Here is a 27,396-nt window from a genome sequence, read left to right on the forward strand (position 1 = left end):
GAAGGCAGGCGCGAAGGCTGATCCCTGCCTCACGCCGTACACAGAGACTCCCTGGGATGGATCAGAGATCTCTTTGTGAAAGCAACACCATCTAACCTGCAGAGCAGTGCTATCCGGTAGAAGGTTCTGGATGATAGAAATGCTCTTAACTCTGCTGCCCGATACAAGAACCTGGAGCCGTGTGTGGCTTCTGAGCCCTTGACATGAATGGGACCAGTGTGACTGCTGGTCTGAATTTTAATTTTCACTTCTAATCCAGTTAAGTGTAACTTCCCACAGTCACGTGTGGCTACTGTCGGGGACAGCGCAGTTCTAGGAAACCCAGCGGACGAGCTTGGAGGGCAAGGCTTCAAATAGGACCTAAAAGTTTGGTTTGGGTTCGGGTTGGTAGATAAGACCCAGATAAGGCCTGCCCTGCTCTCCCCTGCCGCCCGTCCTTCCCTCACTCGGCCCGTCCAGGTCAAACCTGGACCTGCTTTGTGTCTCCGCAGAGCTGAGGACCCCACGCGTCTGGTCGGCCCAGCCTAGGTGCAGAGGAAGAGAGTGGCGGTGCCGTGAGCAGGCCTGGCCGTGGAGGAGCGGCGTGGGCCCCGCGCTGCCCATGGGGCTGCAGGCCCCCAGGGGCCCTCCCCAGGCCTGCCTGCCAGGCTCCCCGCGGCCAGAGGCCTAGGCCGGCTGGCTGTCGACAGACGGATGCGCCCCGGGCCGCGGGCTCTCCCGAGTGGGCTGCCAGGCCGGGGTGCCGTGGGGGGACAATGCCGGCCAAGGGGCGCTATTTCCTCAACGAGGGCACAGAGGGCCCGGACCAGACGGCGCTCTACGAGAAGTACCGCCTCACCAGCCAGCATGGGCCACTGCTGCTCACGCTCCTCCTGGTGGCCATCACCGCCTGCGTCACCCTCATCGTCATCACCTTCGTCTGCGGGGTGAGTGGGGTGGCCCGCGGGCGGCTGGGCGCTCGGCTCTGCTGCTCGGTGCTCGCAGGGCCGCTCTCTGCCCGCCGACCGCGCCTGTCGGGGCCTCTGGGGTGCGCTTAGGCCCCGGGAGGCAGGTTTCTCGAATTCATTTTCAAGTCTGGGGTGGTTTTAGAGATTACATTAATTTGGCCCAGGTAATGACCCTCCCTTTTCTCCAAAACAAACTCGGATTCTGCTGAAGACCGAGGGCAGGGGTGGCTCCCATTCCCGGTGCTCCTCCTCCCAGAGCCGGGCTGTGGCCCCGGGGGCCTTCTCAACCCTGCTCTCCAGGCGGGTGCCACCAACATCATCCGTGACCTCGGCCCACCACGGCCACTGCCTCGGTGTGGCTGCTGAGTGCCGGACACGTGGCGAGTATGACGGAGGAGCTGGATTTTTAAGTCACATAAGATTAATCTTGAATAGGCACACGTGGCTAGTAGCTACTCTGTGGGAGAGCAGAGTTCTAGAAGACCTCCGAGACGCCCGGGAATTAGCAGGGTGAGGTGTGTGGAGTGGCCGGCACCCAGTAGGGCCTCTGTCCGTGCTGCCTGGATCTGCGTGCCTGTAAAGCGCAGGACATTCGTTCCAGCAAATGGTTCCAGAGTGCCTACTGTGTGCTGGCCCCCAGATCAGCCTCTGTGCCCACGGAGCTTCGGGGTCCAGGGGGAGACCCCGCTGACCCAGCTGTGACTCGCCTGTCCTGGTCGCCACCTCCCAGTGTCACTCCTCTGTACCTTTGCTCCAGCTTGTCCCCTTGTGTGGGATGCCTTGGGTCAGCGTCTCCTCCTTTCCCCAGCCGAGCTCCTGTGCTGTCCCCCTCTGGGCACGCACAGAGCACCCTGCGAGCAGAGGAGGCCCAATGGGGAGGGCTCGGAGTGGTAGCATCTCAGGGCTGCGTGGTGACTGGGGGAAGGTGGCGGTGAAGGCCTTAGCCATGACAGCACACAGCCTGAAGGGAAGGCAGAGCACGGTGCTCAGAGGGAGCACAAACACCAGCCGCGCGGAGGAGAGCGCAGGTGACATTGCTCAGGGCAGGCTGGACAGGCGAGCCTGGCAGGCTTCCTGGAGGGGACGGCGCATCTCACTGGGGAAAGCTATGGCATTTCCGTGTATGTGTGCCCTGCCCAGGACCCCTCCAGACACCAGGCTGTCCTGGGGATGGCCTTCTTCACGCTTGCCGTGTTTGTGGCTCTCTACGTGCTGGTGTATGTTGAGTGCCTCGTCCGGCGGTGGCTCAGGGCCTTGGCACTGCTCATCTGGGTCTGCCTCATGATGCTGGGCTACACGCTGGTGTTCGACTCGTGGATGAAGGCGGCCCCTATCTGGGCACAGGTAAACCCTGGCGTCCCCGGGGGGGCTGGATGCCACCAGCCAGCTGTGCGCCCAGCAACTCCTGCCCTCGCTGGGCATCAGGTCCCTTCTGGAGACAGGGCCTGCATCTGGTGTGCTGGCCTGGGGCCTTCCTCCTCCTACGGGCTGTGGTTCTGCAACAGAAGGCGGGCCCTGGGCTGATTTTGTCCCCTCCGCTCCCTGAGCTGAGGAGCTGGATGAACTGGGAGGAGCGTCCCTGTGGATGTCTGGCTGGAGCATCGTAGGGGGAGCTCATTTGGTTGGAAATGACACAACTCCAACTCAGAGACAAAAAGGCACAAATTGGCCCATGTGCCAGGAGAGGCTGGGGGGCCAGTCCTGGGGCTCTGGCAGGACGGCCAGGTCCCGATTGCCCTCTGTTCTGTTTTCCTCTGTGTCATTTCATTCCCAGAAGGCCGTCCCAGGTCGGGCACGGATGCTGCCCAGGCTCCAGGCAGCCCCCCCACCAGCTTGTCCCGCCGCCCCTGCAGCTGAAAGAGAGACCCTTTTCTTAACCAGCTTGAGTCACACTGGCCTGGCTGGTCACTGTCGCCTCTGGTGGGCTGGGGTGGGCTGAGGCACAGGGAAGCCAGGCAGACTGGGGGCGGTGGGTGGGGCTGCGTGGCTGGAGGCGGCAGGTGAGTGGGCGGCCCCAGCCGTCCAGTAGAGGGAGAGCCTCAGCAGTGGGCGCCAGGCGGGCACGCCCTGGGTCCCGGGGGCCTGGAGTCTCACTCCTGGGGAGGCTTGGCCTTGGCCTCAGATCATAAATCAGCTCGTAGGAAATGATGGATAGTGTTGGCTGGGTCTGATCCAGACACTTTGGCTTTTTCTTGTTCCATTGTGTGTTTGTCACTGTCCCTCCCCACATGGGAAAGGAGGGGGCCGCCCTGGGGGCAGGGGGCTCAGGATTCAGGTTTCTGGGGCCATCCCCAGAAGACAAGCGGCTGTGGGGGCCCCCATGTCAGTTCTGTCTGGGGCTGTGTCCTGGGGTGGGGGCAGTGTGGCCAGTTCCCGAGCCTCCCCGACGCCCTGCCCCCAGGTGCCCTTCCTCCTGTTCATCGTCTTCGTGGTGTACACGCTGCTGCCCTTCAGCATGCAGGGGGCCATCGTGGCAGGGGTGATCTCCAGCATCTCCCACCTCCTGGTGCTTGGAACCCTGAAGGGGGCCTTCACGAAGCCCAGCATCCAGGTGGGACTGCAGGTGAGGTGCGCACAGGGGTCTGGGGGTGGGGCAGGCGAAGGCCCCTGGGCAGGGGCTGTGGTTTGGGCCTGAGGATGGCGGAGATGGGTGTAGGTGAGTTGGTCCTGAGGCCTCAGCACCTCCCAGTGGGTAGGGAAGCCGGCCCCCAGGGCGGGGCATGCCCTGCAGCCTTTCTCGGTTAGCGTGTGGTGCCCAGATGCTCCGGCCCTCCTCCCTGGGTCCAGCGCACCGCTGTGAGGGTGAGTCTGCCCTGCAGAACCCCGTCCCGACAGGGCTGGGAGTATCCCTGGGCACCCCGTCTTGTCTCTGCATTGAGTGAGTGAGACATGCACAATTCGTGGTGGTCCGCAGAGGGGGTTTCCTCCGACCTGGCCTTGCAGCGGTTCTGGAAAATAGAACCCAGAGCTCTGGGCACTCATCGGGGCACCATGCCTTCTGTGACTGTCCTCGAGGTCCCCCCCTTGGGCTCTGGGCTCTGTGATGTGATGCACTTCTGCTTCCCTGGTCTCTGGGGCCCTAGCTCTCTGGCTGCAGAGAAGGGCCTGAGACCTGGTCTTAGAGTCACAGTGACTCTAGGGGACCAGCGCCCATCTGGGCTCCCGTTTCCCTGCCTGCCTACGAAGGGTGCCGGCCCGAGCGGGCGGGAGGTCAGAGAATGGGGATGGGGTGCCACCACCAGCCCACCAAGGGCGCTGGTACCCCGGGGCGCAGGCCAGGCTGAATGCTGAGCCCACGCTTGCCTCGCCCCCAGCTGCTGGCCAATGCAGTCATCTTCCTGTGCGGGAACCTCACGGGCGCCTTCCACAAGCACCAGATGCAGGACGCCTCCCGAGAGCTCTTCACCTACACCGTGAAGTGCATCCAGATCCGGCGTAAGCTGCGCATCGAAAAGCGCCAGCAGGTGTGGACGCCGCTTCCCCCTGGAGCCCGAGCCTGGCCCTGCCCGGCCCTCCCGGGCCCCACGCCCTGCGTCCTTTCTCTTTGCACGTCAGATGCTCACTGAACAGCGTGTGCCTGGGGCGCAGGGTGGACGCCCGTGCCGGCCTCACTGCAGGGGCTGCTGGGGACACGGGAGGCCGGGGGCAGGGCTGGCTTGGGGGCAGGACGCAGGCCGGCGGGGGTGGAGGGGGCCGTGGGCAGAGCAGGCAAGGCCACAGGGCAAACGGAGGCCAGGTCGCCGAGCCTGGGGCCTGACGTCCCCCTGCCTGTCCCCCGCCTCCCCGGGGCCCAGGAGAACCTGCTGCTGTCCGTGCTGCCGGCCCACATCTCCATGGGCATGAAGCTCGCCATCATCGAGCGGCTCAAGGAGCGCGGGGACCGCCGCTACATGCCCGACAACAACTTTCACAGCCTGTACGTCAAGCGGCACCAGAACGTCAGGTGGGTGGCCGGCTGGGCCTGTGCGCGGGGTCCCCCGGGGGCTGGCCTCAGTCTCCCCATTTGTTTCCCCGGGGGGTGGGATCAGATCACATTGGTGTCGGGGGAGATCCGGTAGCCCCCTACAGTTGTACAACTCTGTGCCTAAGTAGCACTTCGGGGAAGAAAGGGGTCCTTTCAGGTGATTCTCAAGGGGGCACAGGCCCCCCAAAAGAGGTGACGTCTCCCAGTCTTTGGCGGATTCGAAGGGGCTACAGCATCTTACTCGAAGGCACCAGCCTCAGTGAACCAAAGGGGTGGGTGCCGTGAGCTGGTTGGTCCGGAGCTCACGGACTCTGGAGCTGGGAGATCTGGCGCACGCTGCCGCTCTGGTTTCCAGCAGGCCTCAGCCCGAGCCTCGGTTTGCTCATCTGTGGGATGGGAGTCCTCCTAGGGTAGTGTGCGTGTAGAGTGTCGGGCATGGAGCTCAGCCCTGGGGAGCGTGGGGCCACATCTCGCCACGGGGTTTAGTTCTGAAGGCGTGAGCAGGGAGAAGGACGTTCTGAGGTGCCCCAATGCTGCGGTCTGCGGTGATGGGGGGCCTGGGGGTGGCAGTTCTCAAGGGCCCTGCAACTCCGGGCTGCCGCCTTTTGCCTTTAATGCCAAGCCTCTGGAACGTTCATTCATCCTTACGGCCCTGGGCTTCTGTCCCATCCCTCTGGAGGCTGAGGAGTGGCCGGGGCGACTGGGATCAGGGCCGGCGGGTGCTCAGGGGCTACCAGGGGCCTGGCGCTGACCCCCCACCCCCCCGCCCCCCCAGCATCCTCTATGCTGACATCGTGGGCTTCACGCGGCTGGCCAGCGACTGCTCCCCCAAAGAGCTGGTGGTGGTGCTGAACGAACTCTTCGGCAAGTTTGACCAGATCGCCAAGGTGAGCCCGCAGGCCTTTGTGCTGGCCCCTTGCCCCCCGGGGGTGGCCTGTGCCCAGTGCTGTGCCGAGATGGGCATGCAGAGGCCCGGCTGAACTTCGGCACTCAGTCGGCAACCGCTTGTGAGCGTTCCACAGTGGCGGTGGGGTTGCGGGGTGGCCACGGCGGCCAGGACCCTGTCCCCAGAGAGTGAGGCCGGTGGGAGACCGCCAGTACGTGCGGGGACACGCACAGGGGCTCAGGGGGCGCTCAGGAAGGCTGCCTGGGGGAGGAGATGCCTCCATCTCAGTGCTGGGCCTCGCCCCCAGTCTGCCTCCTGACGAGATCTCTGGTGAACCATGCGCACACATTAAAGTTTGAGAAACCTAGAAAGAGACGCTGAAGAGGAAAAGGAGCAGTTCTGGGCAGAGGGAAGAGCGTGTGCAAAAGGCTGGAGGAGAAAGAAGCCTCTGGGGGCCCTTGGAATGGACGTGGCCCAGTGTGACTGGGTGGAGTATGAGGGGATCGAGGTGCCAGGGGCAGACGTGCAAGGATTTAGGGCTGAGGTGAGGAGGACTTGACCTGAGGACACTGGGGAACGTGGCAGGTGCTGAGCAGGGGAGGCTATGGGGTGAGGAGGGGCTCCCAGGTACAGCTGAGCAGGGAGAGGTCTGGAGATGGGCAGGGCAGGGCTGATCTCACTGTTGGTCTTCCTGGGTGGCATGGAGCCCGGGGGTGGGGGTGGGGGTCATGGGTGTGTGTGCGTACATGTGTGCATGCGTGCACTCATTCATTAACTCATCAAATGGTCCTTAGACCTGCCACGTGGCAGCCTTGAGCTCCTGTGGCCTTGGGCCTGCCCTCCGATTGCCCCCGGCCTGTATGCTCTGAGCTTTGAAGAGGGGGTGTAGGGGGCTGGGGGGCCTGGGGAGCACCTGGCCCAGCTTCCAGTGAAGACAGACTTAGCGGTGGCCACTAAGCAGAGACCCGAGTGTTAAGATTTAAGGCCGTGGCCATCTGCGCTGGCTGCACGTTCGAATCCCGTCGAGAGCGTCAGTAAAAGCCAGCCTGTGCCCACGCCTGGGCGAGTTCCGAAGCGTCCCCTGGGCGCCTCCACGGGCGGAGAATCAATGGTCTGGGCCTTGGTGGGAAGCAAGTTCGGGCCCCACACTAGGAACTCGTGGTCAGAGCTGCTCTGTTCTAGGAGCCTCACCAGGAGCGGCCTCCCTCTTAGGGGAAGACCACCGCAGGGCGGTGACCAAACTTCAGGCCAGGGGTGCCCCGGAGCACTGTCCCTCAGGGTATTGCGGACCGAGTGATTCGGAGGGCCTGTCTAGTCTGGAGCCTTCCTTCAGGAGCCTCCTTCCTTCATGACATCCCTTGAACAAGCAGGTGGGGGTTCCCAGTAGCTGGGCCATATGTGGGCTAGGGGCCTGGGCTTCTGGTCACACATGGCCCTTTCCCTGCCACACAGCCCAGGGACCTGCCCTTGTCCTCTTGGATGCAGCTCTCCCTCTGTGGCAGGTGCAGGAGGCAGGCCGTTTGTACAGATGGGGAGAGGGAGGCCTTCCAGCTGCCTGCTAAGGCCCCCGTGAGGGCTGCAGCTGGGCCCGGGGAGCTTGGGGAGTGGGCCTGGAGCCGGCATGTAGCCCCTTCTTCAGAGTCTCTAAATCCCCACCCCACCTTGGCCAAGAGCTGACAGAGGGCCTAGTGGTTGCAGTAGTACCTCAGATGGAATCTCAGACAGCCTGCTGGGCCCCCCATCTCCTCAGGGGCATTTTCCTATGTGGCCCCAGCCTCAGCATTCACTTCCATCTTTCTGTCCTCTCCCCACTCCCCGGACCCTGCTGGTTTGCATCCCTGGCCGCCTAGCCATCTCTCGGGTTACCTTGACACCTGCTGGCCCCTTGGCTTGTGGCACCTGCCACCTGTCTTCATGTCCTCTACTCCCTCCACCTCAGCCGCACGGGCTGCTTTGCTGGGTACTCAAACAGCTTTCCGCCTGCCGGGCCTTTGCACATGCTGCGTCTTTCATCTGCCTGGAATGCTCTCCTCCCTGCAGGCCAATGAGTGTATGCGGATCAAGATCCTGGGGGACTGCTACTACTGCGTGTCGGGTCTGCCCGTATCCCTGCCCACCCATGCCCGGAACTGCGTGAAGATGGGGCTGGACATGTGTGAGGCCATTAAGTAGGTACCCTGGGCAGGCCCGGGCACTGGGTCCTGTCCCCATCATGGACCCCTCCTGCTTCCCAGGGCATGGTAGGGAATGCACTGTACCCACTTTGCAGATGAGGAACCCGAGGCTTGCCTGGGTCCCTCCGCAGCCCTGGCTGGGATGGGGTGACGGGACTGCTCTGCCCAGGCAGGTGCGAGAGGCCACAGGCGTGGACATCAGCATGCGTGTGGGCATACACTCAGGGAACGTGCTGTGTGGGGTCATTGGGCTGCGCAAATGGCAATACGACGTGTGGTCCCACGATGTGTCCCTGGCCAACAGGATGGAGGCGGCTGGAGTCCCTGGGTGAGGTTCAGCAGGACCGTGGCTGGGTCAGAGGCCATGGGCCAGCTCTGGGCTGGGCGGGCGGAGGGGGTAGGGGGTTGGTCAGAGTGGGGTCAGAGATGGAAGCGATGACCTCGCGTTGGGGGAGCCAGGCTGGGCTCTGGCCTGCTTGGCCCTGCGTGCTGTGCAACCTCTGGGTGGGTGCCGGCCTTCTCTGGGCCCTGCAGCTCTGACTCGGGGCTGGTTTCCCCCAGCCGGGTGCACATCACAGAGGCGACGCTGAACCACCTGGACAAGGCGTATGAGGTGGAGGACGGGCACGGGCAGCAGCGGGACCCCTACCTGAAAGAGATGAACATCCGCACCTACCTGGTCATCGACCCCCGGGTACGAGGGCTCAGAAGCAGTGGGCAGGGTGGGCGGGGCTGGCTGAGGAGACCCTCTGGGCCGGGACTGTGCTGGCGAGTGGGGTCCACACCCTGGGGGAAGACCCCCGTGGAGGGAGAGTTTTTTTCCCTTCCAGGCCATGGAGAGGTGGGGAAGAGGCCCGCCCGGGGTGGGAGTGAGCTCCCTGTCACTGAGTGTGTTCTAGGCTCCACACAGCTTCTCTGGGCCTCAGTGAACTTGCAACAACTACAATGCCTACCTCAGGAGGAGAAAGAGCTCGTGTGAGCGAGCCGCTCACCACAAACTGGGCACCTCATAAACATTCTAGAAATGATAGTCACTGCTAGTTTATTTTCCAGGGGTTTGTCACTCATTTCCCGGATTTTGAGAGGACACATTTGTAAGACATGCTTTGGATAAGACTCAGGACAGCAAGGAATGGCCAGGGGGCCGCCGGGCAGGAGCCTCGGTGTGTCGTGGGTTCTGCCCCCGTGGGTGGCCGCCCCGCAGGCTGATGCTTCTACCTGCTTGGAGGCCCCGCTTTCGTCAGGACGCCGAGGCGGAGGCAGCTGCTGGGCCGCTCCGAGGCAGTGGGCCCTGGCCTGCCCCGCGCCCACACAGACCCTGCTTTCCTGCCACGGGAGGCCAGCTCGTCTGGCGGCCTCGCTGAATCATCCTTGGGGCTTGCTCAAGAATGTCGGCCACAGGACGGGCTCTTTCCAGCTCCCTCTGTCTCTGGCCCTGGCTGTCCTCAGAGCTGGCCCGACTGCCAGTCTCGCGGAGTGGGGGGGAAGCGGAGGGCCAGCCTGCGAGCCTCCTGGGCCCCGTGATGTTCCCCAGGGACGGGAACCGCTCAGCAACCTCCCCTCCCCGGCCGTGGGCCCTGGGTGCTGAGTTAGCATCTGGGGAAACCCTTCCTGGGCACCTCGGGGCTGCTTCCACCCCACAGTCATGGAATACAACCCAGTCCCTCACCCCGTACCCTGCAGCTCTGGGCCCTGCCCTCTTCTCTGACCGCCCCCCCTTTTCCCCCTGAGCGCCCTTCACCCCAGCCCCTGCCCTCCACTGCCAGGCTCTTTGTGCCGCAGGACGCTTGTCACTGCTGCTGTCTCTGCCCGCAGCTCTCTCGGCTTGCTTGCAAGTGCTCCTGTTGGTTTATCCTCTTTGCTTGTCTGCTGTCACTGTGAGCTCCACATGGGCAGGCTCAGGGCAGGGGGAGCGGCCTGTCCAGGCTGCCATCCCCGCGCCTAGAGCAGCGCCTGGCGATGGAGCCGGGGCTCAGAGAGCGTGTGCCCAGAAGCAGAGCCCCGTCCTGCAAGGTGGTGGCAGGGACAGCTCTAAGCCCTCCCCTCAGCAAGGCCGCTGCGGGACTCGCAGGCAAGCTTCAATTTCAGACAAACGACGAAGTTTTTAGCATGTGTCTGTTTTGTGCAGGATCTAACTGGGCATCCTACAGTTTTTCCAGCAACCCTACCTTCCCCATCTTTGTTGAATTTCATTTATTCACGTAGTTGAACATTCAAAAAGCACGAAGGGGGTGTTGCGGGCCGTTGTCCTCACACCCTTGCCTGCGGCCGGCGTCCCCGCTGAAGGGGACAGCGTGGCGAGTCTCCCTTCCACAGAGATGCCGATGCACACTAGGAGTCGAGGGACTGTCCCGCGCCCTTGCCAAGCCGAGGGTGGTGTGCCCCGCACCCGCTTGGTACCTTGCTTTCTTCACCTGATGACGGAGCTGGGAGACGTGCCCTTATGTGTGCGCACAGGCCGCCGCACGCTCAGGGGTGCCTCCTGCTATCGATGTGGCCGGCCTTCCCCAACTTTGGCCTCTGCAGGTTGTCCAGAGGTGGCAGGTGGCCGGTGGGGGTCACCTGCGGGCTGGTGACAGTTGCAGGTGCCCTCCCGGGGCCCGCTTCAGAACAGGTGCCTTTATACTCAGAGCTGATGGATCTTTAGTGCACATTTATTTCTCAGGAAGCCCCAGTGAGTGAGAAGTGCTAGCGACCCCAAACTTGAGCGGCTGGGGGCTGCGGGGGCAGAGTTGCCGACCTGTAAAGGGGAGACGGAGAATGGGACCTCCCCCGACTCCAGGGCAGGTGGCTCTCGGCGCGGCACAGCCGGATTCCAGCTGGTCCCACTGGCGAGGCAGACAGGCGCATCTCAGGGCTTAAAAATGTTTCTATCCCGAAAGGAGGCTAGAAGTTTCTAGGAAAGTTGCTGCCTGTGGCTTAGCGAGTGTCTGTGGCCGTAGATGCTGGTCCTTGTGGGTGTTTGCAGAGACCCAAGGGGACAGGGGGTAGGGGGACTTGGAGATGGTTCAAGCTTGTCTCTGGCGGCCTTGGCACTGTTTCTCTTCTCTCTCCCTTTTACAGTCCTGCCCGTCCTCCCCAGCAGGGGACGGTCCCCTGCTCTTAGGGGGGTGGGGGGCAGGGGGCCACGGAGGAGGCCGGCCGGGCTGACACCCTCTCCCTGACCCGGCCACAGCAGGCACATGGCACTTAACGCTCCCTGCCGTGGAGTGGGGGCCGTAGGAGTGGAAGGGCCTGGAACGCTGCCCAGGGGGTGGGGCTGGCCCCTCGGTGGGCCGTCTCTCCGGCTCTCTGGGTTCCTGGCCCGCACTCCTCTTCCTCCAGCTGCTCCCTCCTGGAAGGACATGTGCCGGCCACATGTGGGTGGGCTGGGTAGGATGCTTGTGGCTTTCCTGGGTACTGTCTCCCCGGGGTGTCCCCACGGGGAGAGGCCAGTGGGCTTTCAGGCCCCAAGGGAGACAGTGGTGCCACAGAGCGTCACGGGGCCGGCAGGGTCTTAGGGCTTAGGACTTCGGCCCGATCTTTCCCTGGGGAGGCAGAGAAGGGTCTGAGGGGCTGTGCACAGTTGTGTGTGATCCCCAATCTCCTGGCCGCCTGGGAAGGACAGGGCCCGAGCTGGGACCTCCTATGCAGCCCAGCCAAGGAGTGCACTGGGCCATAGCCGGTCCCCGAGGGGCTTGCAGACCCAGCAGCGTTTCTGCCATTCTCTTTTTCCCCAGCCTGGCCAGCACTCGGGGCAGTGTGGCATTTCAGGGGGAGTGGGTTGGGGGCAGGGACCCTTCCTGGGCTGAGGGGGTTGGGGACAGGCCGTGTCTGTGTCTGCCTACAGAGCCGGCAGCCGCCCCCGCCCAGCCAGCACCTCCCCAAGCCCAAGGGGGACGCGGCCCTAAAGATGCGGGCATCCGTGCGCATGACCCGCTACCTCGAGTCCTGGGGGGCCGCGCGGCCCTTTGCTCACCTCAACCACCGTGAGAGCGTGAGCAGCGGCGAGACCCCCGTCCCCAGCGGGCGGAGGCCCAAGGTAGGACGCTGCCTCCCAGACTGCTCGGCACCTGCCCCGTGTGTCCGAGGGTGCGGGAGATGAGAGACCCAGTCCAGGGACAGACTTCGGGGGCCCCTCAGTGCAGAATAACTGTCCCCTCTCCTTTCCTTTCCAGACCATTCCCCTGCGGCGCCACCGGACCCCTGACAGGTACGTGCACCATCCCCTCCTCTCCGTCAACTGTGGCCTGCCTTCCTGACCAAGTCCTGCCCCACCCCAGTCACCCCCCTAGTGTCCGCCCCCTCCAGGCAGCCTACCCTGACCATCCTCTGTCCAGGAGGGCAGCTCGGAGGGGCTGTGGCTTGGAATGAGAACTTGACAGTAATGGAGTGCCTGTGGTGTCCCCCCCCGGGGCCGGGTCAGTGGTTGGCGTGAGGGAAGCCTGCGGGTGGAGGGGAAGAGGCCTTAGAGGTCCTCTGCTGCCGCCTGGGCTGCTGGCCACCTGGGCCGGCTGCTGGATGCCGGGCCTCCACTTGCCCTCTCTGGGCCTCAGTGGGACCCTCCTGTTCCTCGGCCACCCCGCACGAGGCTCTGGGGCCTCCTGCAGGCGTCTGGGCGCCCAGACGGGGGGGCTGCCTCGTGCTCACTCCTGTCTCGGGGCGGGCGGGTGTGGTCCTGGGGTGATGCGCTTCGGTTCCTGTTGCAGGAGCGCGTCCCCCAAGGGGCGGTCGGAGGACGACTCGTACGACGAGGAGATGCTGTCAGCCATCGAGGGGCTGAGCTCCACGAGGTGGGACCCCGAGGCCTCTGTTTGCCCTGTCCCCCCCCCCGGATGGGGGTTCCCCATACAGCCAGGCCCACCTTGTGCCCGCATGCCTGGTGGCCCAGCTCCGGCTGCGTCTGTGGTGGTTCCTTTGCCTCCCTGGTGCTGCCTCCTGAGGGTGGACTTCTGCCCCCCATCTCCCTGCTCCCCAGAGTGGGGCCCCCTTCCACCCCCCTCCCCCATCTCCTCCCGAGGGCGGGCCCCCCTATTCCCCCAGGCCCTGTGTCTCACGGCCTGCGCCTGCCACCCCTCAGGCCCTGCTGCTCCAAGTCCGATGACTTCTACACCTTCGGGTCCATCTTCCTGGAGAAGGACTTCGAGCGAGAGGTGAGGAACGGGGGCTCCAGGCCTGGGGTGGGGCGGCCACCGCTCCGACGTCTGTTCAGGGAGGGTGGTGGGCAATCACCCCGGCGGGCCATGGGGGTGGGTGGGGGCCCAGTCCCGCCTTGCTTGGACTGTCTTCCTGTTGGCCTCACTCCTGTACCTGACTTGTGCCCTGTTAGGGATTCTCCCACTTGGGTTTGGGAGACCTTTGCTCCCCTCATATGCTAGGACCTCAGCGGGTAAGGGCCAGCGCACGCCTTAGCCTGGTTCTCCCTTCTGGCTGCTACAACTACGTGCTTTTATGCCGTTCTACAGCTGTTTACTTATTTATTGAGCGCCTACTGTGTTCTGGCCATGTCCCCGGCACACATGTATGTCCTTGAAACCTCACACGGCCGGACAAGGTGGCCGTTGTTACCCGTTGCACAGGCTTCTGGCTTCTGGTGTGGCCCGTGAGGGTGGCCCCAGGCCACGGGGCTCTGGTGCTGGGGCTTCTTTCCCCTCTCAGCCTCAAGATTGCTGGTGGTGGTGGGGTCTTTCTCTGGCTGGGGCTTCCTGAGTCGGGGCTCCCTCGGTGAGGAGCTTGGGGTCTGAGGGAAACCTGCCTGGCAGGCCTGCCAGCAGCTGTGTGACCCTGGGCAGGCTGCCGGACTCTCTGAGCCCCGGTTTGCTCACGTGCAGCAGGAGCCCCTGTGGCGAGATCATGAGATTGTGCCTGGTGTAGGGGTGCGAGCGGCACGGGGTCCCCCCGCCCACTAGCTAGGGGCTCAGGCCCGGCCTTACTCCTGGGTTTGGGGGGAGGACAGACCCACCGCCAGCCCCAGAGCTCAGACTTGGTTCCCGTCCCCAAGCTTGGGGCCATAGGCTTCTCAGCGACCTGGGAAATAGAGTCAGAGACCTAGGTGGGGTGGGGGAGGGGAAGGGATCAGCTCTAAACGTCAGGGAACAGAATGAAGGTCATTTGGTCATGATGATGTCCCATCATCACCTGGAACTGAAGGAGTATGTGAGGTTTGTTTTAAAGATTTATTTATTTGTTTTAGAGAGAGAGAGAGAGAGAGCGCACACATGCACGAGGGGGGGAGGGGCAGGGGGGAGGGAGAAGCGGGCTCCCCGCTGAGTGGGACCCTGAGATCATGACCTGAGTCCAACGCTTAACCGACTGAGCCACCCAGGTCCCCAGGGTGTGGGTGTGAGTTTTGATTAACTTGAGCCGGGGTGGGCCGGGAAGGGGCGGAGCAAGCGGCCCTGACCGTCCCCGTCGCCCCCAGTACCGCCTGGCGCCCATCCCCCGGGCGCGCCACTACTTCGCCTGCGCCAGCCTCGTCTTCGTCTGCATCCTGCTGGTCCAGGCCCTGCTCATGCCCAGGTCAGTTGGGGTGGGCGGGATGCGCGGGCCCGGGGCCTGGCAGAGCCCCCAGAAAAGCTGCGTGTGCTGCCCGACCGGCAGGAGGAGCCTGGAGTCCCAGAGACTGGACCAGGGGCTGTGGCCCACACCTGGGCTCCCCAGTGCTTACTTTTGTTTCCATCGAATGTGCTCGTCCTGTCAAGCCGCAGGCCTTCCCAGTCCCCTGAGACCTGTGTGGCCCTGTGGGCATGTGGCCTGAGGCGACCGCTGTCCCAGAAGGCAGACTCCCAGAACCGTAGCCACCTCCAGCTCCCTCTTAGATGTGGGAAACTGAGGCTCAGAGGGCTTCGTGCCCTATCCGGGTGCATGGCCCCTGTTGGCGGGGGATGGACGGGGCGGGGGGGAGGTCACAGGGAAGGAGTGAGGGCAGCTACGTGGTGGGTTCTGGAAGGGGGTGAGGCCAGAGGATCCACTAGGATTGGGGTTTAGGATGTGCTTCCTAAAGACAAACTAGGCAGAAGCCCTTCCGTCTGGTACTTCGGGGCGGCCGTGGGTCTGAAGGCTGCGTGCCCACCCGTTTCTCAGATACGTGGCCCCGGCCTCGTGCATGAGTGGGGCAGCTGGACCACGGTGCTCAGAGATCCCCTTTGCTGAGTGTAGATGGCAGTTTGGGGGGGCAGGAGGCGGCTGGGAGCCTGAGAATTGGGGTGCTGGGGGTTGGGGAGCATGCCTGCGGCTTGGCCCTGGGCCGACGGTCCCCCAGACCTAGGGTTTTCTGCTCTCCAGGATGGCGGCTCTGGGTGTGTCCTTCGGGCTGGTGGCCTGCGTGCTGGCGCTGGTGTTGGGCCTGTGCTTTGCCCACGAGTTCTTGGTGAGTGGGAGCCCTTGACCGGGCACCTGGCCCTGCGCCGCCGGCCCTCCGCGCCCCTCCTGCCCGGGCGACAGTTTGCAGAGCACTTCTCCCAGTAATGCCACCTTCCCGGGCTGCCGGGGGCCCCCAAGCGGCTGCGGCTGTCCCCGGCCCTGAGGGTGGGAGCGTCCCCTCTGTCTGTGCACCCGTGCGTCCTGAGCTCTGGGCCTGAGCTCTAGTGGAGCTCTCGGGAGCCCTCACGTCCGCTGGGCCCTTGGGCCGAGGGGTCCTTGTCCCCGTGCTGGCGCCGGCCCCCTGACCCCGTGCCTTCACAGAGGTGCTGCCCGGCCCGGGGGATGTTGCAGGCCATCTCCGAGAGCGTGGAGACCCAGCCCCTGCTGCGCCTGTCCCTGGCCGTCCTGACTATTGGCAGCCTGCTCAGCATCGCCATCGTCAACCTGGTGGGTTCTGGGGGGTGGGTGGGCATGGCGGGCCCTGGCGAGGAGCCCTCCTGCCTGTGCGTGCTTCCTGGGGGGACGGGGGAGCCAGTCCTAGACCCTGGGCACCTTCAGGTTCTCGAATCCCACAGTCTCCTGCCCGAGAGCTGCATCTGGTGTAGCTCTCTGCAGGGCCCTGTGGGCGGGCTCCGCGAGGCCCCTGAGATGGGCCTGGGCTCATTCCCCTTCGCTTTTCACACGAGGACCTGGGGCCCCCAGAGAGCTTACGTGGCCAGCCCCACAAGGACAGGATGTCTTGAACCACCAGTCTTCTTGGCATCTCCTACCTTCTTCATCCTCATCCTTCTACCTGGGGAGGCCCTGGCTTACTCTCTCTGAGACTCCGTTTCCTCGCTAGGGCGAGTGGCCCTGGGCACAGGCTGGGGAGGACACTTGAGCCCCTGCTTCTCAGGCCTGGCTCGCGTGCTCAGTGCTGCGGACAGCACGTGTCCCTGCTGGTCCTCCCAGCTCTGACCTCTGGAGCCAGGGGCTCTCCGTGTCCCTGAGACCCTGTGACCACTACACTCAGGGTCTCCTGGGGAGAAGGGGGCTCACTGACTATGCTGATCCCAGCTTCTCCCCTGCCTCCCCCAGCCCCGAATCAGCCTCTGATGCTTTGGCGATGGTGCACGTGGGGCTTCATTTTACACTCTCCTCCTCCCCGGACCTCTCCCCTGTGGGAAGCGGATGCCTGTGGCCGGGAGTCGGGGCACCGCGGCTCTGGGCGTGCCTGGAGCTTGGCCTGGCAGGTCCTAGAGTCCCAGGTGCCTGGGCCACCCCTCACAGTGACCTGTCTTCTCTGTAGCCGCTGATGCCTTTCTCGGCCCCGGGGCTGCCTGCGGGCAACCAGACGAGCCCGAGGCCTGGGAGCAACACGTGCGGGCTCCTCCCGGTGAGTGCAGCCGGGCCCTGGCCCAGACCGCTGGGCCCCGCGTGCCCCCGCTGGGCCCTGCTCCTGCGCAGTGCCCCGCCTGAGTGCCGGAGGCCACGGGGTGCGGGGGAGCGGAGTCCAGCCCCTCCCAGGAGATGGAGAGAGCAAGGCCCAGCCGGGGCCGAGGTGGCCTCTGGTCCTGGAGGACACAGGGCCTTCGGGGCCGGTGCTGCTTCATCCAAGGCGCGAGGAGGGGCCCCGAGAGGTTGACTGGTTGGCCTCATGGGTGGTGGAGCCATGACTGGCCTCAGGCAGGCCGACAGCAGAAGCCAGGTCTGGGGAGCCCCGATGCGCGGCAGCGGAGGGTGGGGGACTTCCGCAGGCCATGGTGAATTTTGAGCTGGTCTCTGAAGGACAGAAAGGTTCTGGGACAGGGAGAAAAGCTGAGGCACGCAATGGGAGCCCGCAGGGCTTCAGGCGGTGGTGTCGTGGGGAGGTGCGGGGACAGCTGAGACACGGAGCCGGAGGTAGGTTTGATCTAGATCGGGGGTGGGGGCGGAGCCTGAGCGCCAGGATAGAGAGCTTGGTCTCTCTTCTGGGGGCAGCGGGGAGCCACAGCATGATCTTGAGTGTAGATGAACATGGGCAGCGATGCCCTTTGGGAAGGGCAAGCTCGGGGCAGAACTGGAGGCGGGGAGGCTGTTCAGGGGTGTGCGTACTGCTGCCCTCACCTTTGTCACATCCACAGGCCACTGCAGTTGTAGTTACTTTTTTTCCCCTCCCTTCAGTGAGTTCACCTGCCATAAGTAGAAGTAAAAACAGAGTAAAAACAATGCGATGCTCAGAAGTTCTAGACTGTGTGGTCTGCTCTTTGCTAAGAAGGGAGGTCATCAAGGCTGAGAGCAGTGTTGCAGATGCGCTGGCCCTTCACGCCCCCCCCCTGCCCCGGCGCTGGAAAGGGGCTTGGAGTCGGGGTGCCAGCGCTAGAGGTTCCCCGTCCTGGTTACCTGGGTCCAGGAGCTGCCTCATGGTGACCGACGCCCCCCATCACCCCAGTATTACACCTGTAGCTGCATCCTGGCCTTTGTCGCTTGCTCGGTCTTCCTGCGGATGAGCCTGGAGCTAAAGGTCGTGCTCTTGACCGTGGCCTTGGTGGCCTACCTGGTGCTCTTCAACATCTCCCCGTGCTGGCAGTCGGACTGCTGTGGCCATGTTGTGGACAACCTCACCGAGACCAACAGTACCCTCAGGTGGGGCCCGAAGCACCCTGTCCCCCTGCCCGTCTCGAGTGTGGTCCGTGGGGTGTAATGTTGAACCGTGCTGTGCTGGCCTTCACGGTGCCGTTGGCCTGGACACCTGGGGGCTGGGCTGGCAGGTGGCACGGTCTCCATTTTACAGGAGGGGACGTGATGGTCCCAGGTCCGTACACTCAGAGCTGGAGTGTCACTCATCTGCAGGTTCTCTGGGGGACATCCCGAGAACCACGGAGGCTTCCTGGATCCTCCTGTCTACGCCATTCTTGGGGTGTGGGGGGGGAGGCTTCGGCTCTAGCCCGGTCCCCCTCCTTGAGCCGTGTCCCGGATCTCCAGAGTTCTGGAAACAACAGTTGTCTCTGGTCTGTCCCTGGACTGGTGGCTGAGCCCTGTGGTGTGGGAAGGGATGGTGTGTGTGTGCTTCTGGGGGCTCTCGGCCCGATGGGTTGAGGAGAGGGGCCTGGCTCCCCTTGAATTTGGGGACCCAGAACAAAATCTGCTCCCCTGGGCCTGCTGAGAGCTGCAGTCCCTGAATTGGAGGAGTGCTTGGCTGTCCCCTCACCTGCCTGGAGTGCTTTTCCTTCAGACGTCACTTCAGTGAGGCCTCCCCCACCTCCCAGTCAGACCATCTTCTCTTGTCACCCCAAAGTCACTTGTTTCGTGTCTGTGCCCTGAGGATGTGAGCTGAGGGCAGCCGTCTGTCCCGGGCTCGCGTCTGAGGGCCGGGCACGAGCGACTCTGGCCTTTCCCCTTCGTGTCCCGCAGCTCCCCGTTCTGTGTGTGGAAGGACGCGAAGGCGATGACCAATTTCTACCTGGTTCTGTTCTACGTCACCCTCCTCATGCTCTCCAGACAGGTAGGGCCCCATGCTCAGCGGCGGGGATGGGGTGGGGGGGGACACAACCGGGCCGGGGCGTCTGCAGATTTGGGGCTGCATGGGAGACAGCGCCCAGTACGGAAACCCTGGTCCCCGGGTCCTCGCCTCCCCGCATCCCCTCCGCTCAGGACACCAGTGACATTTGGTCACGTGGGTCACTTGGGAGAACGGAGTCCCGGCTGACTGGCATTCTGAGGCCACGGGGAGGTGGCCGTTGAGCTGGGGACATTAGCCGGGGACACAGGGTGGAAGCACTGAGGGGCTGGCTCAGCAGGCCCCGGGGCAACACGTGTGTCCTCGTGTCCCCGCTCACGGCGGCCAGGACATCGATGTTGCCCGCTGTCCGCAGATTGACTACTACTGCCGCTTGGACTGTTTGTGGAAGAAGAAGTTCAAGAAGGAACACGAAGAGTTTGAAACCATGGAGAATGTGAACCGCCTTCTTCTGGAGAATGTCTTGCCAGCCCACGTGGCCGCTCACTTCATTGGTGACAAGTTAAATGAGGTGTGGTGCCAGCGGGCGCTGCGTGGCCCCGGGTAGGGAGAGACGGAGGGTACCTGGGGCCCGCACTTCCGGGGGCCGTGGGGCCGCCCGGGGGCTGGTGGGCACCGGCTGCATGTCCAGGCCTCTGTGGTCCGGACGGTCTGCGCGGATGAAAACGTGCGTGGTCCACGGGTTCCGTGCCGCAGCATTTTACGCAAGAGGACCCAGGCCCCCTGTGACCTTGGCCCGCTCCACGGGGCTCTCAGCGTCAGCCCCGGGACCCAGGGTAGCGCCGAGTCAGAACCACCCTGAGCCCGCCCCAACCAGTGCACTCAGATGGGAGTCTCAGGCGTTAAGGCAGGCTGAGCGACACTCGCGTTGCGCCCCCCGCCCCTGAAAGTTTCGTGGGACGGCCGAGGGGCCGCGTCCCTGTGCTTGCTTGTCCCCCGGCACGGCCGGCTGGCGCAAGGTCGTCTTCTGCCCGCCCCCATCCAGGACTGGTACCATCAGTCCTACGACTGCGTGTGTGTCATGTTCGCGTCCGTGCCGGACTTCAAAGTCTTCTACACAGAGTGCGACGTCAACAAGGAGGGGCTGGAGTGTCTGCGCCTGCTGAACGAGATCATCGCCGACTTCGACGAGGTTCGGGCAGGGTGCGGGCCGTGGGCACGGGCCCCCCAGATCGGGAGAGGGACGCATGCGCCTTTCCCTGCGTTTCTCTCAGTAAGCGCTTTGTTACCTTCTCTGCGAGGGGCAGCCAGCTCAGGTCAGATGAGGGTCCTTGAAGAAGGCAGCGGTGCCCTTACCTGTGGTTTGCTGGCCGCGTGAGCAGGTGACCCCCCTCCCGACACATGGCCAGGAAGTCGGTAGTGGCCGAATGCCGTGTCCAGCGTCCCTGTCATGTGCCTCGCTTCATCTCATCACCAGGAGGAGGAGGAGGAACGAACGCAGTACAGGAAGAGTTTTTGAGAGAGGGACCCTTCACGTAATTTTATCAGGGCGCGTGGTTCTGTTGTTAACCTTTCACCGTGCCTGATTTCTTTTTTTTTTTTTTTTTTTAAAGATTTTATTTATTCATTTGAGAGAGCGAGAATGAGAGAGGGAGAGAGAGCACATGAGAGGGGGGAGGGTCAGAGAGAGAAGCAGACTCCCCGCTGAGCAGGGAGCCCGATGCGGGACTCGATCCCGGGACTCCAGGATCATGACCTGAGCCGAAGGCAGTCGCCCAACCAACTGAGCCACCCAGGTGCCCTGTGCCTGATTTCTAACTAAACCTCATCACAGGCGAGTTCGTGGGCGAGAGAGCATACGTTGTGGAGGGCTCGGGACCCTGCGGTGCCAGGCAGCCACTGGGGTCTGGGAGTGTTGGTAAGGGGGGCTGCTGTAGTTTGATTCCCAGCCAAGCCCACGCTACCAACTCTTCCAGAAGAAGTCCGTTGGTTTGGACTTCATTTTTTTTTTTTTTTAAGATTTATTTGATAGAGACAGCGAGAGAGGGAACACAAGCAGGGGGAGTGGGAGAGAGAGAAGCAGGCTTCCTGCTCAGGGAGCCCGATGTGGGGCTCGATCCCTGGGATCGTGACCTCAGCCGAAGGCCAACGACTGAGCCACCCGGGCACCCCTTAATTTTTTTTTTAAGGATTTACTTACAGCACACAAGCAGGGGGCAGGGGCACAGGGAGAGAGAGACAGAGAATCTTAAGCAGGCTCTATGCTCAGCACGGAGCCCCATGTGGGGCTCGATCCCAGGACCCTGAGATCATGACCTGAGCTGAAACCACGGGTCAGATGCTTAACTGAGCCACCCACGCGCCCCTTGGATTTCGTTCTTAGCTGCGAACATTCGACATTCCTGGGTAGATCCTGTTGGGCTGTGCTTGCTCCTTAAGAACGAGAGTCCTGACGCAAACGGGAGGACCGGGCAGCAGGGACAGAACCAGAGGCCTCGTCCGTGCGTGGACTCGGCTGTCCACTCACAAGGGAAGGCCGAACGTGAGAAATGTCGGCATTAGGAGCAGTGGCGGGAGGGACCCCACCCCTTCTCAGACCTCGGGGTGTCCCTTTGTCCCGCAGCTGCTTCTAAAGCCCAAGTTCAGCAGCGTGGAGAAGATCAAGACCATCGGCAGCACATACATGGCAGCCGCAGGGCTCAGCAGCCCCTCAGGGACTGAGAACCAGGTACTGAGCTGGTGGCCTCACGTCCCAGTCCCCCACTAGGGGGATTCAGCAGGTCCCAGGCCCGTCCTATGAGGGAGGGGCAGAGGACCTCGCGGCCCAGCCTCCTGGCTGCCTGACACCCAGTGCAGGCGGGAAGTCGGGGCAGGGGACCCGCGGCCCCCGTGCGCAGCGCTCTGTCCCGCAGGACCTGGAGCGGCAGCACGCGCACATTGGCATCATGGTGGACTTCAGCATCGCCCTGATGAGCAAGCTGGACGGCATCAACCGGCATTCTTTCAACTCCTTCCGCCTCCGAGTTGGTGAGGGCCCAGAGAGCGGGGCCGGGCTCGGGGAGGGCGGCTGGGCCCGTGCCTCCTGGCAAGCGCACGCTCAGGCCTGACGGTGCACTTCACTGTCTAGCGGGAAAGCCTTGAGAACGCCCTCTCGGCCTTGCAACGCTGGCGACAGGGCAATTACTCTTCCTTGGCATTCTGTTTATAAAGTTAGCTTTGGAAGTTGTGAGTAGATAAGAACAGAACCCTACAGAAAACGGAGAACCCCAAAATCACCTTCTGTAAACCTTACAACATTCTGAGAACAAAGCCAAGTTACTGACCTAACCACCCCGTGTTAGCTGCAGGGCTGGTGCTCACAGCCCGTTTGTTCTTGGTTGGGAGATGAGCAGATATTAGAAAAGTGCTAACCGCAGCCCAACTTCTGGAGCAAGCAGCCGGAAGAGGGCTGCCCGGGGTGCCTCTCGCGCACCCCAAATGAGCACTCCTGTCACAGGCTTGGGAAGTCCCCTCTAGCCATTTCAGCTGTTGGTCGATGTTTTCTGTGGCTGCTGCTAAGGGCAGAGCCTGAGGCTTGGCCTCCCTGACCCGCCAACCACAAATGTTCCCTCCAGGCATAAACCACGGGCCCGTGATTGCTGGAGTGATTGGGGCACGAAAGCCTCAGTATGACATCTGGGGAAACACGGTCAACGTTGCCAGCCGGATGGAGAGCACTGGAGAACTTGGCAAGATCCAGGTACAACCCAGCTGGGGAACCTATGACCACAGGGGGAGGAACTTCCCAGAGGCGCAGGGACCTGGGCATCGGTCAACAATGTGACTCCAGCCCTGACGTGCCTGAGGGACACCAGACATGTGTGCTGCTTGGGGCTGGTTTCTGCCTGACCCCCCACAGCAGGTGTTCTTCCTGCTTCCCAAGACTGTTGGCCTTTTCTTTTCAGGTTACTGAAGAGACCTGCACCATCCTCCAGGGACTAGGTTATTCTTGCGAGTGCCGGGGACTGATCAACGTCAAAGGCAAAGGCGAGCTGAGGACTTACTTTGTCTGTACAGACACCGCCAAGTTCCAAGGACTGGGACTCAACTGAGGGCTTCTGGCAGGTGCAGAACATGCTGGAAGCGGAGGCAAGCCACGGGGAGCACTCAGCCCCACGCCAGTCACAAAGGCATTCCGAGGGTTTGGCCGTCACTACCCCGGCAGATGGCTATGCGGAGCTTCCTCGGATTTGTGCTAGAGGATTCCTGGGAACGTGCATCAGACCCTCGCCTGAGGCGACCACGGAGCCTTGCCGTCCACAGGCAGCCAGGACCTCTGTGCCGTCCGAGTCTGCACCACAGCCTCTAGACAGCGTGGACAGGCTCACTCATGAGGTCCGGATGCTCAGTCCCCTAGGGGCTGTGGCGATCTCAGAGCATGAGCCGTACATACCCTGCCTGGCCTGCGAGCTGCACACGCGGGCCTGGTCTTTTCTAGGTACAGAACTAGGACAAGTCGTCCAGGACGGGCTGGGTACTCCTTTCTGCGCCAGCGGATCAGCCACAGGATTCTGCATTGCTCACACAGGCATTTCGGTAAATAGAGCTGATAGGGCTGTTTTCAATCTGTGGTTTCACGCAGCAGGGAGGAAAAACCACAGCGGGCACCTGCTACCTCTTGTCATCTCTAGCGTGTGTCTGTTTTAAATGGCTATACTATTGGTGGAGGTTTTATCCTTTTTAATGAGTTCTTAGATGCTAGACAAAGTCTCTTCCCTCCAGCGTACTCTTTTTAACTACTGACACGGAAGGAGAACCTACCGTCCAGCGTCCGGGGGTTGGGCCTGGAGTGTGGCTCACGGCAAGAAGGCAGGCGGTGGCGTGGCCCAGGAAATGAGGCACCACCTCCTAGCCCCTCCCCGACTGCTCCCCCGTGTGTGGGGCTCTCCCCTGCAGTCTTCCGCTAAATCTTCGCTTCTGTGGTGGAAAGGAATGGAATCTGTGCAGACAGGACGCAGGCAACCTGTAGCACTTCTTTCCTTTTCTTTAGTCCTCACACCTAACTTGAAGAGCTTCAAAACGAAAAGCTTCTGCTCCACATGAGCGTGCAAAGAGGTTCCCGTATGTGGGAAGCCAGCCCGCTCAGAAATGCTGGGCTGGTCTTGCTCTGAACCGCATGAATCAAGGCGAGTGCGAAATGCCAGGTCTGCGAGATGCGTCTCACAGCGCTTCAATTCTCAAAGACTCAGAAGTTGGCTTGAGTTGTGTTTCCAGGTGAGAAGGAACCAAACTGCCCATTCCTTTTTCTGGATCAGCTTTGCTGCCTCATCAGCAGTGTGCGCCCGGGGTTTCTCACACAGCTGCATTTCACTGCAGAGCAGGGATTCCCAGCTCGGGGTCCTCCGGGAACCCCCAGCCATTACAGGAAATCTTGCATATGGGAAGCTTCAAAAGCGGACACAGGGTTGCAGCCAAGGGCAGGGAGGACTGAAGCTGAACCCACTGTCTGCTCGGGCCATGTCTGCGGCTTATCAGCCTGAGAAGGGGCTTATCTCGTTTGCCCAGAGGAGCCGGATGCGCCAGCGGCTGAGGCTTGCGTGTCACTGGGAGAGAGATGAATGAATTACAGGAACTTGCTGTACAAAGGAATTTTACGGCAAAAATGCTGTTAAGGGGTAACCTCCCTTAACTGCTTTTCTGCACCAACTTTTCATATAAAGGGCTGGTTTCGGGTGAGTACTACACTGCGACCTGGACACTTAAATCGGCAGTGACCAGGGCCGCTCAGCAGGGCTCTCCTCGGAGGTCAGGAAGGTTCTGTCACGGATACGATACCGGACACACCTAGGCATGCTGGGTCTCTCTGAGGTGGGCCTACTTCTACTCTTGCAATATTAAATTACTTTTTTCCTCCAGCAACAGAAATCCAGTCCTCTCTTTTTATTTCCAATTCAAGCATGGTGCTCCGATAAGCACATTTTTGGAAGTTTTGAGTTTCTGATGTGCCGACTATCGTGTGGAACGGACCCTAAAAGGCACCTGCAGTCACGTTTGCTCAGTGTGCTTTCCAGGGGCTGGGCCCTTTCCTCACAGGTGTCATTCTGTTTGTTTTATGACAGGACAAGTATCTTTTCTAACACTGACCTTTCCTAGGGGTCACGGGCAGGCGTGAAGGGGGCCTCCCCGACTCTAGTGAAAGTCACACCTGAAGTTTTCTGGTTTACGCATTAAGAAAATTAAGATCATTAACCACTGTATACATGGTGTATATAATACGTCGTGTCCAAAAACAGGTTTTGAGAAGGTACATCCGAATAACTAGGAATAACTCTGTATACTGAATATTTATAGATCTGTAACATTTGTTTCAAAATGTTATACTTCATTTTTATAAAGTACCAGTGTTTCTACTTTGTTTAGCCTTTCATATATTCAGTCAGCGATTTGGAAAAACAATGTCCTGAAGTGTTTTGAATTTCAGTTTTCTTGGTCTGTTTAAGAAAATCACTGCCTGAATTATAATCGAAAGATTAAAATTAATTATTAAACTCTAAAAAAACTTGATAAAATACATAACTAAACAATTTTGAAGTTCTTTTGGCATACGATTTTTAGTAGGTTTTTAAGACTGGGTTGTCTTGGAGAATCAGTTTTCCTTCACCCCACTTGTTCTTGCTAAATCTTCGTTTTTAAAGTCAGGAAAATAAAAACGCTTCCACCCGGGGGGGGGGGGGGGGGGGGAGATGAAGGGGGGTTCTTACAAAGCAGGGTTCCCTGAAGCAGGCTGCCGCGTGGTGCCTGGTTATGGAAGAGAACCTCATGTCTCCTGGTCTCCTACTCCGTTATCATCTGCTCAAGCAGCCGACCTTTGTATTTCAGATAAAAGTAGAGGACTCTCAGTTCAGGGGACACGCTGAGGCACAGGTGGCCCGAGAGAAACAGTAAACAGAAACGTAAACTTTCCTTTAAGCTCTGTGATTCCCTAAGTGACCCTCTCAAAAATGGAAAAAAATAAACCAAACAGGACCACCAGACAGGTTAGTACTATGAAACTCCTGGTGTGATGTTGGGGGGTTGGGGGAGAGAGAGGGTGGCATGGGGAGGTACGTCACCTCATCCTTCTACAGGAGGACATCATTCCCATCAGGTATGCAGGGGACATACACTTAAAGTAATTTTAGAATCTACTAGTATTTGTTTTCATGGTATAACGATGGAAAAATCTCACTGGATGGGGATTTTAGAGAAGCGTCTGAGCTCCGATCCCGTGTGTGCCCTAAGGAAGTAGCGCTGTCATTCCGACCCACTGTGCCCAGGCCCACTCCAGATGGCAAGAGGTCAGAGTCCGTCCTAGTCCTTCCTCACGAGGACCTTCTTTGAATAAATCATCTAAGGGGAAATCTGTGAGTCAGAACTCTTTGGTTTAATTTCTTTAACGAGGAGTTCTGACAAATGTGGTAAAATGAGGGAGTTCAATTATTTGGGGGCCTTGCTGCTTTAACGAAGGGTCCTGAAAAGGCTGTTTTATTTCCTAAGTGTTTCTCTACCACCTCAGCCCTGGGGAAAGGTCAAGAGTGACTCAGCTGACAGCACAACACAGCTCATAGTCCCAGGCTCAGCTTTATTACCTAATACAAGTCCAATCTCTGGAACATTAAAATTAATTGTTCCAAAGTTTAATTAAAAACACAATTTACAAATATTTTATATCTTCTGAAAAGCATTTCCAAGTTAAGAATGAAAAAAATATGTACAGAATATATAATGAAATACCAGTGAGCTTCAAATCCCATTGGGTCCACACTCGGCAACATCAGTCTTTTTCGGTTCTTCAAAATCTGAAAGGAAAAGTTACGGCCTCATTCAGCACTTTTTCCCTTTTAATTAAAAGGTAAAGGTATCATCCAGAAGAATAAGTGCTGAGAGCCCTTCTTTACCAAGGTTAAAGACTAGATATACTACCAGGGTATCATTGTAGGGTTTTTTTTGCAAATGTGTCAAATCTTTATTTCCTTTACGTCTTGTCTAAAGAATTAATAAAAAGTTTATACAGTATCAACACGCAGAGACAAAAATCTTTCCAATATTACTCGAGGGGAGAGGACTGATGTTCCTTTTACTCTAAACAGTCCTCCGTCCTCCCAGACACACAGGGCACATACCTTCCGTTAAATCTACAAAGTTGTTTTCCACGATGGGGGAGGGGACGGAAATCCCCATTGCTTTTCGAACTCCATATGTGCTGACAATGTCGCCTGGAGTGACTTGCTGCGCAAGTTCTTTCAGATTGTTGGTTACCTGTTCAGCTAGGGAGAAGAAAAGAAAAACAGTTTTAGGTGTTAAAACGTGGTTCCTTTACATGATAATAAACAAAAATCAAAAGACCAATAGGAAGTTGACCCTGGAACAACAGGGGTTGGAGCTGTGCTGGTCCACAGATAGAGATTTTTTTTTTTTTTTGTGGATAAATACAGGACTGTAAACCTATTCTCTTCATCTTTAACATTTTCTTTTCTTTAGCTTTACTGTAAGAAACAGTATGTAATACATGCGATGTACAAAATACGTGTTAGTTGACTGTAGGTAAGGCTTCCAGTCAACAGAAGGCTATTACAGTAAAGTTTGAGGGGAGTCAAAAATTACACGTGGATTTTCAACTGCAAGGGACGGGGGAGGAGGGAGGTCAG

At 60.4% G+C, this 27,396-nt stretch overlaps 2 protein-coding genes across 14 annotated transcripts in view; one reads left to right on the forward strand and one right to left on the reverse strand.

Annotated features, from left to right (window-relative positions):
* The window catches only part of ADCY7 (adenylate cyclase 7), a 47,241-nt gene extending 21,889 nt beyond the window's left edge, over positions 1–25,352 (forward strand). For 10 of the 11 annotated variants that reach the window (XM_032424373.1, XM_032424378.1, XM_032424376.1 and 7 more), the window contains 25 exons: positions 492–926; positions 2,088–2,291; positions 3,349–3,510; positions 4,262–4,411; positions 4,742–4,890; positions 5,687–5,798; positions 7,838–7,965; positions 8,141–8,299; positions 8,533–8,665; positions 11,801–11,992; positions 12,129–12,163; positions 12,660–12,743; positions 13,031–13,103; positions 14,372–14,469; positions 15,235–15,319; positions 15,634–15,759; positions 16,601–16,687; positions 17,723–17,916; positions 18,685–18,775; positions 19,146–19,301; positions 19,776–19,922; positions 21,354–21,458; positions 21,643–21,757; positions 22,345–22,469; positions 22,675–25,352. In XM_032424373.1, coding sequence (XP_032280264.1) covers positions 756–926; positions 2,088–2,291; positions 3,349–3,510; positions 4,262–4,411; positions 4,742–4,890; positions 5,687–5,798; positions 7,838–7,965; positions 8,141–8,299; positions 8,533–8,665; positions 11,801–11,992; positions 12,129–12,163; positions 12,660–12,743; positions 13,031–13,103; positions 14,372–14,469; positions 15,235–15,319; positions 15,634–15,759; positions 16,601–16,687; positions 17,723–17,916; positions 18,685–18,775; positions 19,146–19,301; positions 19,776–19,922; positions 21,354–21,458; positions 21,643–21,757; positions 22,345–22,469; positions 22,675–22,821 — 3,228 coding nt within the window. In that variant the 5' untranslated portion in view covers positions 492–755 and the 3' untranslated portion in view covers positions 22,822–25,352. Of the gene's footprint in view, positions 1–491; positions 927–2,087; positions 2,292–3,348; positions 3,511–4,261; positions 4,412–4,741; positions 4,891–5,686; positions 5,799–7,837; positions 7,966–8,140; positions 8,300–8,532; positions 8,666–11,800; positions 11,993–12,128; positions 12,164–12,659; positions 12,744–13,030; positions 13,104–14,371; positions 14,470–15,234; positions 15,320–15,633; positions 15,760–16,600; positions 16,688–17,722; positions 17,917–18,684; positions 18,776–19,145; positions 19,302–19,775; positions 19,923–21,353; positions 21,459–21,642; positions 21,758–22,344; positions 22,470–22,674 lie in introns of those variants that run through there. The other variant, XR_004301802.1, reaches the window with a different exon arrangement.
* Positions 25,353–25,857: 505 nt separating this feature from the next.
* Positions 25,858–27,396, reverse strand: part of BRD7 (bromodomain containing 7) — a 35,322-nt gene continuing 33,783 nt past the window's right edge. Inside the window, exons 16-17 of one of the 3 annotated variants that reach the window (XM_032424333.1) lie at positions 26,872–27,015; positions 25,858–26,547 (exon numbers count right to left, since the gene is read on the reverse strand). In XM_032424333.1, the coding sequence (XP_032280224.1) occupies positions 26,492–26,547; positions 26,872–27,015 (200 nt within the window). In that variant the 3' untranslated portion in view covers positions 25,858–26,491. The remainder of the gene's footprint in view (positions 26,548–26,871; positions 27,016–27,396) is intronic. The other 2 variants (XM_032424334.1, XM_032424335.1) reach the window with 2 other exon arrangements.

This window comes from Phoca vitulina, unplaced genomic scaffold (genome assembly GCF_004348235.1).
Source record: "Phoca vitulina isolate PV1807 unplaced genomic scaffold, GSC_HSeal_1.0 scaffold30, whole genome shotgun sequence".
NCBI lineage: Eukaryota > Metazoa > Chordata > Mammalia > Carnivora > Phocidae > Phoca > Phoca vitulina.